General features: G+C 37.1%; 1 protein-coding gene across 1 annotated transcript; it reads right to left on the reverse strand.

Annotated features, from left to right (window-relative positions):
- Positions 1–1,125: 1,125 nt before the first annotated feature.
- On the reverse strand, positions 1,126–16,552 carry LOC123548988 (uncharacterized). The gene is made up of 5 exons (XM_053545770.1): positions 15,917–16,552; positions 11,889–12,047; positions 11,369–11,620; positions 11,125–11,215; positions 1,126–3,835 (listed from the first exon to the last, which is right to left on the reverse strand). Exons 1-5 carry the CDS (start codon positions 16,469–16,471, stop codon positions 1,203–1,205), a joined length of 3,690 nt encoding a protein of 1,229 aa, XP_053401745.1. The 5' UTR covers positions 16,472–16,552; the 3' UTR covers positions 1,126–1,202.
- Positions 16,553–19,697: the final 3,145 nt, after the last annotated feature.

A 19,697-nucleotide genomic window follows, 5' to 3' on the forward strand; every position in this document is an offset into this window, starting at 1 on the left:
CATTGACTTGCGAGCCAAAGAATACGCAGAAAGTCATCTTAGACTTTCTACCTGTGGATATTAGATCATTCACTATGGCTTACCCATCTTTGTATTTTGCATATATTAAAATTTACTCGTTGTTGAAAATTTGAAGCAACCAGTCATCTATATTTTTTCGTTACAGTTTCGTTTTGTTGTGGGCCTACTTTGTGATGCATGGCTCTCTGGTGGTCTTAGTCCAACTCGTGACGTAATTATCACTTTCATTTCAAGTCTGATTTTACCGTCAGGGGAGGTAACTAGAGTCACGGATTGGGACTAGGGTGCTCTGTGCTTCCGGGAAATGTACCATTACCTTTTGTTTTTTATTGGTCAACAAATGTTTTATTATTTGACGCTGTTATTATTTTTATACAAATTCATCAATACTTGTATTGGCATTTGTTATTCTGTGACGAAAACTTTTATTATAGAGGCGAAAAATTGTGATGATAAATGACTGATGAGGAATAGGTGATATTTGATTACGACGATGATGATTATAATGATGATGATGATAGTGATGTAACTGTAATCGCCTTGAATTGGTGTCGATAACACGTTTAACAAGTGTATGCACGGGTCACTTGGAATTTAAGTATAAAATTCTATCTACATGAGTATCAATCAAGACGTCTCAAATTTGTTAAGATTTTTGTGACTATTTACAAAGGACGTTTCAAGTATTTTTCTCCACCTCTTTTCAATGTTGAGAAGTTACCAGTAAGTTGTGGAGAAATCTATTTTTGTAAATCAAACTGAACAATGTTTTTCAGTGTTTGAAAACCTATGATAGATAAGACATAGCAAATAAGATTTATCATACTTAAAAACGTATGACGGCTACACAGTGGTATTTTAACTGCATATAATTAATAAAACTCATACGGTTATAATGATTATTTAGTTTCATGATTCTATTTATTTTTCAGTAAGAGTAACAAGTGTTGCATCATGATATCTGAACACAGCGTTCACATTTTTATAGCAAATGGAATTTAAAAATCTAATGTACATTTATATAATCTCTTGTCATTTCTAACTTTCGGTCAAAAATATTGTGATGTTTTCACTTTCCAACAGAAATAATGTAATGCTTTCATCTTCTGCCAGAAATAATGTAACGTTTTCACTTTCAGTTCTCAGTATTTTCAGGTATGAAAATGCTGAGCTAGTTACAATTATTTTTTTGTCCTAAATTCTAAACCCACCCTGTGATCTTTTATCACTTCAAACATTTTATTCTGTCTTACATAGTTTTTATAGTCTATTTCAAAAGGTGGATAACGAAACGATATAGATACAGATACTGATTGTTGAAGAGTGAGGAGACTATCAACGAATGTACGCCATGTTTCCCGGCTCATTTCGATGTCAAGTAGTACAATGTGTTCAATGTTTCTCATCTCGGATGTAACAGTGAGAGCATTGGTATCAACATCTACATCCCGTAATCTGAGTTTCCGTAACTTATGTAAGGTATGAACCACAGAATCCACTTGTTTGTTGTATGTAAATCTAGAAAGCGGCAAAGATCCAAATCGAAGTTCCATCAGACTGCTTGCATTTAACAGAAGAATAATATCTAATGTCCTGGATGAACCCAAATGTAATATTTCAAGATGTTTAGTGTTAATGTCAGGAATCATCACTCGGCCACAGTTTACAAGTTGAAGTATCTGAAGCTGATCATTTTTAGAAAAATCAATCGTATGACCTTCACAATCACACTGTGTGCAATTTACAAAGAACCATGAAAGAAATCTTAGAGGTGTTTCTTGTATAAATGAGCATAACAATACCAGCACACTATGGGGTAAATCACTAAACTGAATGTACAGATACTGAAGTTGTTTCAGTTGTACAATCCATCTCCGTACTTCTTCATCTGAGATACCAGCAGCATTAACAGATAACACATTCTCTGGTATTATTCTTTGTAGAAAGGACATCTTTGTATACCTGTCTATGATAACATCACAAAGACTGAACATCGATTGATCATCCGAATCTCCCTCGGATAGACAGTTGAACATAAGATGCTGAATCTGTTTAATTTCTTGGACTCGTGGGTGCCACCAATACTCTCTCAGAGTGTTTCTATATGCTATCATATTTTCATCCCTAGATACAATATCTGAAATCATTTTTGACAGTTCTGATATTAAGTATGGAGATATTCCACATATCATTTTAAGAACATTAGATAACTGTAATATGTCGGCAGCTGATTTACAATTTCGAAATAGTTCTTCCAAAACAGTATCTTGATGTATTGAACACTGATCTTTGTTATATTGACCGGATACATGTACAGCGGCGAAAAACTCAAGATAGGATATGTGGATGAATGCTAACCTAGTGTTCTCTTTTGTCGGATCAAAGCAATTCTCTTCTACCAGAATTCCAAACTTTATGAGTGTATTTATACAATTATTTGACACACCTCTCTTTCGCAGTTGTTTTCGGCCGAATGTGTTTGACCCCGTTTCTGAAGTCATGACTTCAAATGCAACTCTAGCTAATGGAAGGAGATATCTTTTATTTGCCTCACATCTGTCAAATTTATGTAACATTACAGGGAGCTTCTCGTCTTTATCCTCATTTGTATCGCCAATTTCATCTTCTTCCACGTCTTCTTCCTCTTCTTTGTTCTCTGTCCAGCCAAGCATGATATTAATAATATGACTGTATGTATCACTGATAGATTTTCCAAATTCATTTTCGTTGCAGTACAACCATACTAATTGTTGCAAAAGCAGAGGGGTTTTCTCTAGATGTTTAAGTTTCGCCGATTTGACTTTCTTCATGAATGCCCTTGAAGATATACCTTTATTGTTAGACTTTGACAGGTATTTTTCAATGAAACATTTGACTGATCCGATTTTAATTCCTAATAATTCCACTTTTGTATCACATTCCGAAGACTTCATGTTGAGAATTCCTTTAGCTGACGGTCGAGAAAGTGTAATGACCGTTGCATGTTTTGCTCCGTCTCTTTTTGGCAAACCATAACTGACATGTGATAAACGATATTTATGTTTTGGAAGAGTCCATTCATCCAATCCGTCTGCAACGATAAGACAACGTTCCGATTCTCGCTCAAGTATTCCGTCTATCACGTCATTTGACGCAAGACCGGCGTCTGTAACTATCGCTTTGATCATTTCAGTTATATCGCTTAGTCCTGGCATTTTCTGCAAGGGCACGAAGAAAAGAAAATCAAAATTTCTAAACTCATTGATATTTCCATCGTCTGTATTTGAAGGCTGATCAGTATCGTATAGAGAGTCACTATCTAGTTCAGATTCTGACATAGACACTGACGACCATTCGCTGTCACTTGCATCTGACGCAGACGACCATGAATATTCAGACGTCAACTCGTCACGTGTATGTGACTCGTGTATATCTTCGCAAGTACCTCCGGTATCAATCTCAGTAGAACTGCCACGCTTACTGCCAGAAACAATATTGACTGAATTATTTGCAAAAGCAGCGCACCAGTTTTGAATCAACATTTTACAGAAAGAACTTTTCCCAGTTCCAACATCGCCAACTATATAAATTGCTTTATGTTTTTGTCCATTTGTTTGAAATATTTCACGATATCCATGTATATATTTTCTCTGTGGCGTGCGCATTTCTACTTTTCTGTCTTGGCCATCATTGGACTTTGTTTGTCCTTCTACTGCCATTTGTGGTGAAACATAAACTTCGTTTATGCTGATGTCGTTCTCTCGGGATTTTAGAGGTGAAATAGATGTTTTTACATAATGCTGCTGATATAATTTCACCAAGCCATTCTGAAGCGCTGGAAAAGAATCACAACATTTTTAAAGTTTATAATATCATACAATGATCTATAGTTAATTAAAACTATTTTTCAGACAATCTCTGACTTCTTAACGTCACATGCTTCTGTTTATATATTCTATTTCTCGACTTTAAGTAACGGATGAATAAGGCGGGATGATGACACTAGTGCGTTTCAAAAACTGCGTCAGCTAAACAAGTGTTTAAATCTTTGAACAAAGCTACTTGAAATAATCTAGAGCTGCTTTTGAGAAAAATCTCCAATAACTACCTAATCATCTAAATAGTAAGTCAGTCTTTATAAACTGTTTACTCACTATAAATATACCTTTGAAGACTAAAAAGGCTGATTTTGGGTAACTCAATGAACTTGGTCGAGGAGTTATGATCAAAAACATTTGGTTCAAGTTTGGTAAAGATCGGATGAGAAATGTTCGACTTAGAGCGCGGACAAGAATAAAAAAACCGATTTGGGGTAATTAAAGGGCCATAATTCCGAAGTGCCTAGGCCGATTTGACTAGTTATCGAACTTGCATGGCCAAGGACTTATAGTCAAACATATTTTGTTCAAGTGATTTTGATGTTAAAGTTGACGTCATAATGCTCTCTTGCCGGTCAGCGCGTCAACAGTTGTTTATCGCAGATTCTACCAAAACAATTGCTATATAAACATGTATCAAACAAGATATGCATTATGTGAACCTTCCCTGAATTGTGATAAATCAGGCGGCAAACCATTTGAATATGGAAGCCCTGGAGGGACAATTGATTTCCGTACTTCCCACTTCTGACTTCTAACTTTTGCACTTCTCACTTCCAACTTCTTGACTTCCTACTTCTAACTTCCGCACTTCTGACTTCTAACTTCCACACTTCTGACTTCCAACTTCCTGACTTTCGACTTCTGATTTCCAACTTCCACACTTCTTACTTCCGACTTCTTGACTTCTAACTTCCTGACTTTCGACTTCTGATTTCCAACTTCCACACTTCTTACTTCCGACTTTTTGACTTCTTACTTCTAACTTCCGTACTTCTGACTTCTAACTTCCGCACTTCTTACTTCCAACTTCCTGACTTTCGACTTTTGATTTCCAACTTCCACATTTCTTACTTCCGACTTCTTGACTTCTTACTTCCCTCTTCTAACTTCCGCACTTCTGACTTCTAACTTCCGGATTTCGACTTATGATTTCCAATCTCCACACTGCTTACTTCCAACTTCTTGACCTCTTACTTCCCTCTTCTAACTTCTGCACTTCTGACTTCTAACTTCCACACTTCTGACTTCTAACTTCCTGACTTCCGACTTCCAACTTCCGCACTTCTGACTTCCAACTTTCCCTCTTTGGAAGTCGGGTGTAAGAAGTGTGGAAGTTGGAAGTCGGAAGTAAGAAGTAAGGAAGTTGGAAGTCAGAAGTGCGGAAGTTAGAAGTGCAGAAGTAAGAAGAAGGAAGTAAGAAGTCGGAAGTAAGAAGCGTGGAAGTTGGAAATCAGATGTCGAAAGTCAGGAAGTTGGAAGTCGGAAGTGTGGAAGTTAGAAGTCAGAAGTGCAGAAGTTAGAAGTAGGAAGTCAAGAAGTTGGAAGTGAGAAGTGCAAAAGTTACAAGTCAGAAGTGGGAAGTACGGAAATCAATTGTCCCTCCAGGGCTTCCATATTTGAAGGCCTTGATTTATAAAATGTGCTTGGCTGTTATATTTTACCCCGACTGTAACATATCCGATCTACTCCAGTGGCAAACGGTTGTAAAACATAATCAAGTTTATTCTCCGAAATTCCATAAAATTGATGTCATGCGGATTTGTCGTCAGACTCGTCACACACAAGTTAAGATCGTAACACTGTGTCAAATAAAGTCTCTGAATAGTGATAATTCTATTCACGCTAGTGTGAATTGTTTGATTTCTAGTTTATATAAATACTCCTAAAAACTCCGTTCTGTTGTGCTTTCCGGTCGGAATGTGAATTGTAATACATGTAGCATATTGACCGAATGCTAAGATGTAGTTTAACTGTGCGTGATTGGAAAAGTTTACCAGTACTAACCTGTTCTCCGTAAGTAACTACCAACTTCTCCACTTGAATTAGGGGTGGAGGATAAATAATTTCAGACATAATGACTTTTCTCAATCGTCACGGACAACATACGCCTCGCCCGGGGATCGAATTTACGAACAAGCGATCCGTACGTCTACGCTCTCCCTAATGAGCAAGTAAATGACAAGTCCGTCATATAAGATGGTGGGGGGGGGGGGGGGGGGGCACAAACGGCTGCAGACATTCACTGCTTTTCAAATCGGTACTGAGAGTTCGTCTGATTCTCTAACTAACGATTTTGTCAGTTTAACGTATTGTGCTCTACATGTGGAGTTCCCAAGGGTGGTTGTTGGGGGTAAGAAGACCGATTTTTTTTACGAATCTGCAAAACTTGCGTGTGATAGATATTTATTAGTTTCATTACAGACACTGACTAAACTGATGTCTAAAGAACTAGAATTTAGCCTCTTTTTATATAAGTACACAAAGTACAGTTAACCTGTTCCCAATACCATATAACTCAAACTTGTAGCTTAACTATTAATTAACAACAACTTCGGTGAGTCTATATCCCCATCGAATAGGGTATTTTGTGAATGAGTGGACTATATTTTGAAAGATGTTTAATTTCTAGATAAATACATGTTATGTACCAAATTTGGACCGTGTCATGGTTTGTTGGTTCCTATCTTTTAAAATAGTGAAAACCTTTGCCATATATTGATCTATGTTTGTATTAAGTTGCATGAAGATCTATCAATGGGTTACTTTGTTTTCTTAAATGAATTTAAAAAATATTAAAGGGCAATAACTATGTAGTTACAAAAGAGAGTTGCTGGAAGATAGGCATGCACCACCGCCAATTGTGATAAATTTCATGATCCATCAACAGGACAGTCAAATCAAATCAAGAAGAAAACTCTGCTTTCACTGAATCAATGGGAATGATTATACATGTAAGCAAAGGTCATGTGCTAATTAATAATTATTTGAGGTTTGATGATTCTTACTAAACTGCTTTTTGAATACTAAACATTTTCAATTTCGGACATACGGGCGGACGGACGCACGCACACACGGACGAACAACCAGACGGACCACGTTGAATCTGTACCCTTTGTCTCCGGCGGGGATAACACTATCTTGAAAAAAAAAAACAAGACTTCTGTTGTAACTAACTGTAACTTTGCCTCAGTACTTGGTACACAGTCTCTAAGTTTGAACTGGTAACTAGTATGGGTGACAGAACAGAGCTCAAGATCCATTGCGCACCCTACAAATTGCTGGTCATGGGTAAAAACAATACTTTCAATCTCCCAGCTCTCATGAATAGATTCAATCCAAGAAAAGGTTAAAGATTTTATTACAATTTGGTGTTCTTTTAACTTGCATTTCGATCTCTGATCGTGTTCGAAATGCAATGTCAGCTCGATATACGCTCCTTCTCGATCTTCTATTTATGACGCCTCGAAATTCAATTATAATTCAAGTTCGAAGTCGGTTCAATGCTGGAAAGAGGGCAGTCTTCATTGAACCGTTCCAGAACTTAATTTTTTTCAAAACTGACGTAAACAACAGTACCAGACGTAACGTTAGACCTGTGCAAATTACGTTTCCTGGCATGTATTGTATAGTGCAGACGGCGGCATAAGTACAGTACTTCGGCCGGGATCCAGCTGTCCTTGACATAACATGCATTCTGCTATGTCTCCATCCAGATTAAATATCGGAATACTCGTTCAGGCTTTTAGCATTGCCTTGGGGTAAATTCGGGTAAGTGGAAACATTTGAGGCGGTACTTTTCAAACATATTCGAAAAGTAGATGCAGGAGAACGGATCAAATCGGACGGGAGTTCCGGATGTTGGAACGTCCGTTATAACGAACTACATTTATCAAGTAGATTCGTGTATACCATTTTGTTTAGAATAAGATATAAAACAAGAGCTCGTCGAACACGAAATGCCCCCCTTGATGCATTTAGTAATTGCACAAGGAACAGAAATTATATGCACACTGTAAATAAGTATATGTAAACCATGTGACCCACAGGGCGGAGCCATATTTGACCCTTGGGGAATAATTTGAATAATCTTAGTAGAGGATCTCTAGATGATGTCATATACAAAATATCAAAGCCCTAGGCCCTGTGGTTTTGGACAAGAGGTTTTTCAAAGTTTTTTCCTATATAAGGCTATATAAACCATGTGACCCTAGGGGTGGGGCCATATTTGACCCCAGGGAAATAATCTGTACAATCTTGGTAGAGGACCACTAGATTTTGCTACATACCAAATATCAAAGCCCTAGGCCCTATGGTTTTGGACAAGAAGATCAGAAACCATTTAACTGTTCCTGGCCAATGTGACCTTGACCTTTGACCTAATGATCTCAAAATCAATAGGGGTCACCAGCTGGTCATGACCAACCTCCCTATCAACTTTCGTGATCCTAGGCCTAAGCGTTCTTGAGTTATCATCCGGAAACTGTTTTACTGTTCAGGGTCACTGTGACCTTGACCTTTAACATACTGACCTCAAAATCAATAGGGGTCATCTGCTGGTCATGGCCAACCTAACTATCAATTTTCCTGACACTAGGCCCAAGCGTTCTTGAGTTATTGCCTGGAAACCATTTTACTGTTCCTGGTCACTGTGACCTTGACCTTTGACATACTGACCTCAAAATCAATAGGGGTCACCTGCTGGTCATGACCAACCTCCCTATCAACTTTCGTGATCCTAGGCCTAAGCGTTCTTGAGTGATCATCCGGAAACTGTTTTACTGTTCAGGGTCACTGTGACCTTGACCTTTAACATACTGACCTCAAAATCAATAGGGGTCATCTGCTGGTCATGACCAACCTCCCTATCAACTTTCATGATCCTAGGCCCAAGCGTTCTTGAGTTATCATCCGGAAACCGTTTTACTATTCAGGGTCACTGTGACCTTGACCTTTGACATACAGACCTCAAAATCAATAGGGGTCATCTACTGGTGATGACCAACCTCCCTATCAACTTTCATGATCCTAGGCCCAAGCGTTCTTGAGTTATCATCCGGAAACGGATAGGTCTACATTACGACCGACCGACCGACCGACCGACCGACCGACATCTGCAAAACAATATACCCCTCCTTTTTCAAAGGGGGGCATAATAAAAAAATTAAAATTGCGCTTTAAAAAAGTTATTATACTATAAATAAATAACGTTACGACACAGTGATACTAAAACAGAACTGACGTTGTCTGCACGTCCGAGCAGTGGTCTCCCCTTACAAGAAAGAGACCATGCACTGCCATCACAAACATATTGTCAATATATTTTGATCAATCATTTTACTCATAACTGATATTTAGATTTTTAATTACTAGTACTAAAATTGGTTTGATTATGTGTCAAAGATTTAATGTTACGGTGGTTGATAAAATGAAAATATAATGTTTTCCTGGTCACGTGACTCTCACGACGTAAGCGCTTTGGGGGGTTATCACTGTTGAGAATTTAGTTCTAGCTGCAATGACGTTATTTTACGTACTTTTTCTGTGCTACGTTTAAATACGCGTATATGAGAAAAACGTTTTTCGTGATGGATAGAATTCTTCTATTACAGTACAACCTCTCAAGATCGGCCCTCTCTTCAGCAAAAACCTCTCTATAACAACATCATCAAAATTTCCCTAAACTGAACTATACTTTCAAAGTTACCTCTCCAGAACAACAACCTCTACAAAACAGTCAATATCTGTATCTCCGAAAGGGTGTTGCTCTACAGAGGTTGCACTGTATTTGAATAATACTGTATCCAAGAAAAATTATCTATTTCTGGAAGTTGGTACATACGGAATATCTGTCTCTCGGGTAACTGATTTCATGGTAACTCGGCAGAGCCTTGTTACCGCCTAAACTGTTACCTTCGAGCCGGATATTTCCATCTGCATGGTTCTTATGATAACACATAAAATTACTTGAATTTGAAAGTATCTTTGCAAGTTAGACTTGCAATTACGTGATCGTATCTAGCGGCAGTTTTGAAAGCAGTGCTGTTTTGCATGAGATGAGATTTTGAGCCAAATCTTACTAGGTAATATTAATGAAAAATAAGTTTGAACTGGTAACAAGTAAGTTTTGCCGGCGAACAGGTGAATCGGGAATAGGTCATTAGATCTAGCTAATTAAAGTTTCGACATTAAAAAGAATTTCACTCTCCAGATTTTGAGTTATATGGTTCTATAAATGAAAAAAAATTGTTTAAATAGGTTACAAGCACACTTGCAAGCCACGTACGGGACGAAAACAGTTCCCGCTAATCGGGAATAAGTATCTAACTAGACGATCCTCCGATTACTACTCATAAGAATAAGAGAATCAACAAGAGCTGTCACAATTGGTGACAAATGCCTCCGAAGCGTGCCCAAGAATGCTACAGCTGTATGCGTAAAAAAATCACACATCATTTCATGACCTTGACCTTGACCTAAGAGGCCCGGGTCATAAGCGTGACACATATTCTCAATATGGTTAACATTTGTTTCAAATTATTTTCAAATCCACTCATAAATAGCATAGTTATGAACAAGAAAATCTTTTGACTTCTCAGTGTGACCTTGACCTGGGAGCCTGGGGTTTGGGTTCTGCGCATGACACGTCGTCCCGATATGGTGAACATTTATGCCATGTGATTTCAAAATCCCTTTATGGATGGAAGAGTTACAGCACGGACAATAATTAACCGTACGCACGGACATAAAACAGACCATGATAACCTTTGACCTCTATGTGTGACCTTGACCTTGGAGCCAGGGGTTTGGGTTTTGCACATGACACGTCGTCTCGATATGGTGAACATTTATGCCATGTGATTTCAAAATCCCTTTATGGATGGAAGAGTTACAGCCCGGACAAGAATTAACCGGACGCACGGACTCACGCACGCACGGACGGACAGTGTGATTCTAATATGCCCATCTTCGGGGGCAGCAAAAGTAGCTCAGCCTATAAATCATTTCAACAAAGAAAGAGAATTTTCGACTTTTTACAGAGCAAACTGTGACCGATTGTCGAAAAATAAACTAATATCATAGCTTTCTGCAAATGATATATGATAGTATAAATATTAGCTGGATACGGTGCGCCTCTGCATGGCTTCTAGTTCATATTCATAAGCAAACATGGAACGGAAATAGGTAATATTAAACATTTGTCAAAAAACTGAAACCTTTCCCTACATGTAGTTTACATAATTACCTCTTTTTCCTTCTACGTAGTGTAACTGTTTCTGGTGATTTTGACGTATTGTTTCCAGTTTGTCTACTTTAACCTCCAGTATTGTAACCCGCTGAAATAAAATGACAACGTGGCGATTTCTAGAAGTAAACCGCTTAATTGTAACGTAGTGCATTTGTGGTAATAAAACTAATGGAATTAATTAATGGCATGTATTGAACATATTCCGTATAGAACATATATTACATACAGTAAAAGCAGTTACCTGTTCAAGCCGTCCAACTCTTTCATATAGTGTCTCATTCTGATTGTCTGATTCTCCCAAAACGTCTCGCAGAACCTTTTTTGCCTCATCACCTACTACTTCAGTAGCTTCTGCTTGTTTCTTAGCAATGTCGTCTTTGGCATCTTGAATCGTTTGTTTCAGTTCTTCTGCTTCGTTGGTAATGGATGTTAGAGCTTCTCTGCAAACATCGACCTCATTGTGTGTGGTGATGATAAAGTTCTCTTGCTTCAACTGACAGAAGACTTATATTGGTTATTACGGATGTTTTAAAGGTTGTGAAGAAATAGCTGCAATAACCGACCAACTGAATGTGAAGCTTATAAATTGGATACGTCTGAGATTATATGCAACAATTCGAACAATCACTATAAGTCCGGCTGCTTAAAATGAAAATTCCAGATTGGTTTTAAATGTAAGTGATACAACTGTAAACAGGTCTAAGATTATCATTTTCTTTTTGTCATAAAATCATGTAATACAATAGTTTCAAACACCTTACCTGTTTAAGTTTTACGACTGTTGATTGAGCATCATGTCTTGCTTTCAGCTCTTTTTCATCCTCCAGAATTGCAATGATTTCATCTATACATGCATTCAACTTGGTGTCTTCCATTTCCATGGTCGGTGAATGAAATAATTCATTTCTTCTTTGTAGAATCTGAAGAAACAAAACGTCATTATGGTCTTGTCACAAACAAGATACAACAAAGCGGACAATAGTGGATAGCTAGTTAAATTATTATTGCTAATAAATGAAATGGCAACGTTATGTTATTTATAAATCGAAAGGAACAGTCGCGGTTACAAACCATGATCAGGCAGGAATATACACGACAGGATCGGGCTTTAAAATGGAAGTCTTGATCAGGCTATGTTGAACCGTGATTTTCACACAAACGAATTCGTCACACATGTGAACATTTCGTACGAATGCCTCACACATTGCGTGACAAATACGTACGAATATGTCACAATTAGGTATTGTGAAATTTTCGAGCCGCATTTGTTAACCACCTCTTAGTACCAACGAAATTTTCACAAATAAGTCATACATGTGTGAGAAATTTAACGAATTCCAGTCGTCTCTTGCTGGGGCCGCTCTTTTTCACTATAGCTGTTTGAGTAGTACAAGATGTGTTTATGAAAGTGACGCCTTAACCACATCCCCACCCCTACCACACACGCACAAACATTGGGTATGTAATTATCTGTAGCATGTAGAGTTTGACCTTTGAATAAATAAACCACTAAAATCATACCGTAAAATTTAAAGATACATGTACTCATCAACGAATCTTAGGTGAAATTTGACCTAGATTTTACCGCCATTACCTTGTGTCCTTGACCTTAAGTCTAGTGTACCTTAAAATACTTGTACATCTATTCATCCGGTGAAGTATGAAATCTCTGTTACAAAAAACTCTTTACGTATTGAGTGATTCCTGTGATAGTGACCATTTACATAGTCATACACAAGTGAATGGAGTATTGCCATGCAGTACAATGTCCCTCCGGCTAATATTATCACCGGGAAATTTACTGTTGTTAATGTCAGGTTCCATGGTCTGATTTTACTAAGGGTTCCGCATGTTGTCACAATGAGGTAATAATCTGAGCCAAGTTTCATGAAAAATCTTCAGTTGGCTAGGACATACGGAACGGAAACGAAATTCCAATGCTTCCTTCAATGGTGACCTTGACCTTGTATCAGTGTGGCTAGAACATGGAACATGTCGTTGGAACATGTCGATTTGATGATTTGAGCATTTGACCAAAGTTTGAAGAAAATCCTTTAACTGGTATGGGACTTTTGGAGAAGGCACAAAATCCTATGACCTTGTACTGTGACCTTGACCTTGAGTCGGCGTCCTTGAAACGTGAGTTCTGCGTGTTGTTCTGAAAAGGTGAACATTGAACTAGAAAGGGACTAAAAGCCTATTATTTTCGCTCAAAAGGCACGAGTCAACACAAACAGTACCATCAATACACTACATTTAAGAAAATGTCTAAATATGCACTGTGACCTAGACCTTCAAGGTATATGTACAGTTTTTTAATACGACACATCGTGGTGTAATATGATGAATGCTTAAGTCATTTTAAAATCCCATCATGAATAACAAAGTCACAGGCCGATCACCATACTTAAACAAAGTTCAAAGTGCGCCATGACCTTTCCCATTGACCATGGACCTGGGCATTACACGCAACACGTTTTCATGTTAGACATGTCGTCCACTAAGCCACGAAAGAGTTCCCGAAGGCGGAATTCGCAAAATCGGGATGTATTTGCGATGTTCTGGAAGCCTGGAGTGTCCTTCTGGAAACCTTTCTGGCACTTCGAGGCCAAGACAGTATCGAAAAAACTTCGGCATCCAAATGTTAAAAGTTTTAAAATTTTAACATTTCAGCATTCTATCGGCAACGATTCGGCAACTCTTCAATATTTTATTGATTAATGATCCCGAAAGGTTCTCAAAACTAGCAAAATTTTACCGGCAACTCTTCCGCAAAGTATTGGGCTGTAAGTGGACCGCACGTCTTATTGTTAACATTTTTGCCAGGTCAAATTCTAATCCCACTATGCATGGCAAAGTAATGTCCCAGACACCAACAACAACATCACTATTCTTATATGGTGATAAACAATAAAGTTCAAAGTGCACTGTGCTCTTGACCTTATGCTATGGACCTGGGTCTTGCACCTACACATTGTCATGATCCATGAATCATGAAGTAATTGACAAGATACGAAATGTGACGGACAGAAGTATCAGTGTCAAAGGATTATCAAGATATTGAGTGCTGAAGAATAAGATATTTTATCTCCTGTGACCTTGACCTTTGATCCAACTACCCAAAATTCTGCATGGGTTATCTACTCTACTGAATACTAGTATGTCCTGTCATCGTGTGAAAAATGAAGCTCTACTAAGCATAGCACAATATGCTCCCACCCCGATCTGTCTAAGTGGCATAAACTTTTGTTTGGAATGTGTGAAATTTTCGTATGAACAATATTCTACATATGTTTTCCTACTTTTTTTAAAGTATACGTTTCTGCTTTGAGTGTGGTATAGGTACAGAACTTTTTTTTTCACAAATGTGTTACATATTCATATGTATTATTTTTACACATGTGACGAATTCATATGTGTGAAAATTACGGTTAAAGACACGACTAGAATATGCACGGACTATGAGGCTGAAGACATGATCAGGCTATGAACTGACTATGACGCTTAAGACACGATCATGCTATAAACGGACTATGACACTTAAGACACGATCAGGCTATGAACCGACTATGAGGCTTAAGACACGATCATGTTATGAAACCGAGTATGAGGCTAAAGACATGTTCAAAATATGAACGGACAAAGACACCTAAGACACGATCAGGCTACGAACCTACTACGAGGCTTTAGACACGATCAGGTTATGAACCGAGTATGAGGCTTAAGACACGAAATCAGGCTGCAAACCGTCTATGAGGCTTAAGACACGATCAGGTTATGAACCGACCATGAGACTTAAGACATGATCAGACTATGAACGGACTATGAGTAATTAAGACACGACCAGGCTATGAACGGACTAGGAGGCTTAGGACACGATCAATGTATGAAACGTCTATGAGGCTTAAAACACAATCAGACTATGAACGGACTATGAGGCTTTAGACACGATCAGGCTATGGACGGACTATGCGGCTTAAGACACGATCGGACTATGAGGCTTAAGACACGATCAGACTATGAACGGATTATGAGGATTAGTCATGACCAGGCTACGATCGGACTTTGAGTCTTAAGACACGATCAGACTATGAACGGACTATGACACTTCAGACACGATCAGGCTATGAACGGACTATGACACTTAAGACACGATCAGGCTACGAACCGACTATGAGGCTTAAGACACGATCAGGGTATGAACAACGAACTATGAGGCTTAAACCATGATCAGGTCATGAACTGACTATGAGGTTTATACACGACCAGGCTATGAACGGACTATGAGGCGTGAGACATGATAAGGCTACGAACCGACTATGAGGCATAAAGACTTGTTTAGGCTGTTACACTAAATCTTTTATCAGAATGTGTCACTAACTCATAATTAGGCTGTGAATCTAGTCTTGATCAGGTTGTGAAACTACAATCCTGATGAGACGACAGACTAATCAGGTTCAAGATATGATACTATACTTACGATCAGACTGTGGAACTAAAGTTATTATGTAACTATAACACCAAAATCATGATTTAAGTAATCAAGTAATTAAAGTCATGACTATGCTGTAAAACTAAAGTTATTATCGGGCTATAGGCCAAAAGTCATTAAGCTTTGAAACTAAGGATATAGTCACATTTAAGATTTGACATCAATGACATGGTAAAAAGCATGCATCGGGAGAACAGAACGCAAGAAACTATAGTCAAAGCTTTGATAATTTCAACAGCCCTCATTCACACAAGTACTTGTATCCATTAAAAAGAAAAATGAATTCACGATACGAACCTTTTGAAATATATCGCCCCTGTTTATGTTGTCAGACAAGTGTGTTTTGTAGCTGATATTGTTGATGAAAACATGAAGTAACCCTGAAATGTCAATATCGTCTGCCGTAGACTTGTCAGAATATCCTGGTGCATTGATGAAACATTTTGCGATCTCCCATGGAGCTGAACACCATTTCTGTAGATCTGTATTTTTCCAGTTTGGTGAAGGCGGTGTCGATGCGTGATTTTCCAGAATTTCTTCCATAATAAGGTCGCATACTTTAGCAGGACATCCAAGTTTCTTTCTATACAGACAGTTACAGCTGTTTTGGCCCCATGGACATTTGTTTCTGCCTGCATGATCCTTCTTACAAGTATGCAGTGGTCGCAGGTCTCTAATACTGCATTGGTTACAGCTGCGTCCGGATATGACATCCTGATTAATTCTCCTGTGTTCTTCTTCAACCACATCATCAGCAAATCCTTTTATACCTTCTTTAAGATATTTATACGCCAGTCCACCTCTCACCCAGTTCCTGTATTTCTTTTTCTCCAACTCTTCTTGATGAGTCATTTCGCAGATATTTTATTTTCTGTTATCCAACTTTCGTTTTCGATGAATTCTAAACATTAAACAAAACTTTAAAAGTTCTGATTATTTACAGATTTTGATTTTATGTTGATTTTCAGTATACATGTACGTAAGTTTGTGTATGAGTACATCATAAATTCAGCTTAAATGAAGAAACATTGTAGAAGATGAAAACGAAAGTAGGGCGAAATAAGCGCTTAAAAAGTCATTTATTAGTCGCAATTTCACGAATCTATATTTGGTTAAACAAGTTCAGTGTAAAGACTTAATTGTTAAAATCGTTTCTTGTTCTGCATTTCTGAAGTTTTAAGCATTCACCATATATTTATGATACAAACCGAAATGTATTGTACTATCTAATGGACCTGTCAAAACATGTTTCTGGTGTTCATGTTAATGTTTTGACAGGTAAAAGAAATTGTTTAATACATTAATCATGATCAGCTTATAAAGTTTAATATACCAGAAGAGAAAGAATAACTCATGCATCTGAGTACATATTAAAATAAAATTGTAAAATAGTGTCATGCTGTTAAATCAATTAAAAGTTTATCTAAATGTTTACCTCTCCATGTAGTGATTCATCTCACTATAGTTACTGACATGCGCACAATCTTTATCTATTTGAGGTAGGCCAATATAAATTTTAAACAAGTTTGCAATGTCTTCATTTGAATATTCAATAAAATACAAATGATATTTCACTGTTATATAAAATGGGAACAATACACAATAAATTTATTTCAGTTAGTACTGGAACTAGTACTTAGCATTTTTATGCATTTTTAACCTAACAACGAAATTCTCTTTTTGACAGATTTCCTGTTGACGCTTAATGAACCGTACGTACTTCTTTGATCCTGTAATATCTTACATCCTTTAGAGTTAAAATAGGAGGAGATATGATTTCATAACATCTGAGAGATCTTAAAGCAAATTTTATAAGGTATTTTTGATTTGCATTGGGAATAATCAATACTGACAATATAGTCCGGTTTCTATATTCGAATGTAGTACTAGCTTTGTATTTAGCGTGAAAACATAATGGAGTTAATTTTCATCTCAAATATGTAAATTGATATTTTCTCTTTGTGCAGTGATATTTAATTGGTAAATATATGTTTTGAAACATGTTAATATTTGTATTGCCTATGTACGATCAAATAAACCTGCAGTACATGTAACGTACTTAATCTAGTTACTATATTAAGTTTAAAAATGAATTAGGGTAATATGATCTTAAGTCGGACGCGGACGCGATCGGGGGTCGGACGATTTTAAGGTCTTTTCAATCTAACAATCACTATAAGGCTGCAAACAGCTTTTACATTGCCGGATAAGAAACATCTAATTTGTTATGAGTTGCCTTTCTTTGTAACATGATACACTTCCGCTCTTTGTCTCAACAGTACAAATCGCGTGATTTTTAAAAATCAATGCAGATAAAAATCAAGTTTTATTTTGCTTTAACCTTATTTATTTTCTACCAGGAAGTATAACAGACACCTGAAATACAACAAATAGACAGACATGGCATTAATACGAATGAATAAATCATTCTCTTATCATCCGACTCCGTTTTTAACAGGTTGTAGGCGCTAAAATGAATGCTGTTAAATCGATATAGACTCGATCAGAGAAAATATTTAATTTGATACATAGACGGACAGTCTCCGACTCATTATCAACATCATATTCAAATCACATCTTTCTTTTGTAGATTTTTTGTAGATAACTTTCATAATTAGAATACTATTTTTCTAATTTGCAAACACGAATAGAAGAATAAAAATGAAACAAAATACAGCCCTACGTGTATGTTACCATTTTATTGAGTTTAGATATTTATATGTTGATTTGCGTAAACATTTTGACACTTAGTAAGATTTTATGGAAAAAAAACTTTAACATATTCTCTCAACATTTTTAGACCACGATAATCCGTAAATAGCCAATCGCAAAGCAGACTTGTACCCGTCTATATTTCATATACTAATAAACTTTGATGTGACAGTTGACCTCAATACAATCGACACCGTTTATTTTCCAATAATTGTTTTGCAATAAATGACGGATTATATTTGAACAGCCCCGGACTCTTTGGACTCAACTGCCACATTATCAAAGTTTACCTACCGGCTTCTTTGTTCCGATGAGGTCTATAAATACCTTATAGACCGCTTATGAGGTCTATGAGAATTTCCAGACCTCTCCTATTTCTACTGTCTTCACAAAAATCTCAAGTACCTGAAGTGGGAATAGAACCCGAGTCTCTTCCATGCAAGTCCAACGATCTAACCACTGAGCCAAATTGTCGACACACTTATGCACTTGTCAGAGATTAAATTTAAAGTTATGCGTAAGCGACCGAAACAATGCAGTAGAATCATGAGAAGTCCGTGCATGACATTTAAGGTGAACGCGCGATTGACTCCGTAAAATTAATATAGTATCAATTGGCTTCAAAAAGTACGTTTTAAGTGAAAAAAATGTCGACGAGTTTTACATTTCTTGAAAATTAATCTAAACATGACGTTACTGTAAAATTTTAACATTCAATTCTGAGCAGGTCTGGGCCCAGTTGTTCGAAACCTTAACAGACTGTTAAACTAATCGCCTGTTAATTTTTGAGTCAAAATACTAGTTTTGATGGGAAACACTAGTAAGATGTTTTAATTTTTCTGTAAACACGTTTTAGTGTTCAAAACCCTTAAGCCATAAGTTTTCTAAAATGTCGAAATATTACTTTAAAAGTTAATTGACTGTTAGCTTAATCAATTGTTAAAGTTTCGAACAACTGGATATTTGTCAGAAAGTTAAAACGAGTATACTCTTCCGTCAGAGAATGCTTCATGAAACAGGCTTAATCCAAGTTAATTAATAGTCTGCTAATGAAAATTGTGACGATTTTCTGTACAATTAACATGGAACAGACATTCCGAGCGTGTCTGAAATTGGACTGACAGTTTAAACAGTTTTAAAGGCAGTTTTTAGGTAGTGGAAATTGATGGGAAACTGGTTAAAGCACATTTCTTGTTTTCTGAAAAAAGTTCTAAATTTGCTAAATGTCTTTAATTCATATCGAACTAATATTTGACATTTTTATGCCTTTAAATATTATTAGATATTTTGCACTGTACAAGGTTTCATTGATTCTGTACTTGTATTGACATCCACAAGTATATGACAACTTCTACACGTGAATCAG

The sequence above is a fragment of the Mercenaria mercenaria genome, chromosome 6, assembly GCF_021730395.1.
Source record: "Mercenaria mercenaria strain notata chromosome 6, MADL_Memer_1, whole genome shotgun sequence".
NCBI lineage: Eukaryota > Metazoa > Mollusca > Bivalvia > Venerida > Veneridae > Mercenaria > Mercenaria mercenaria.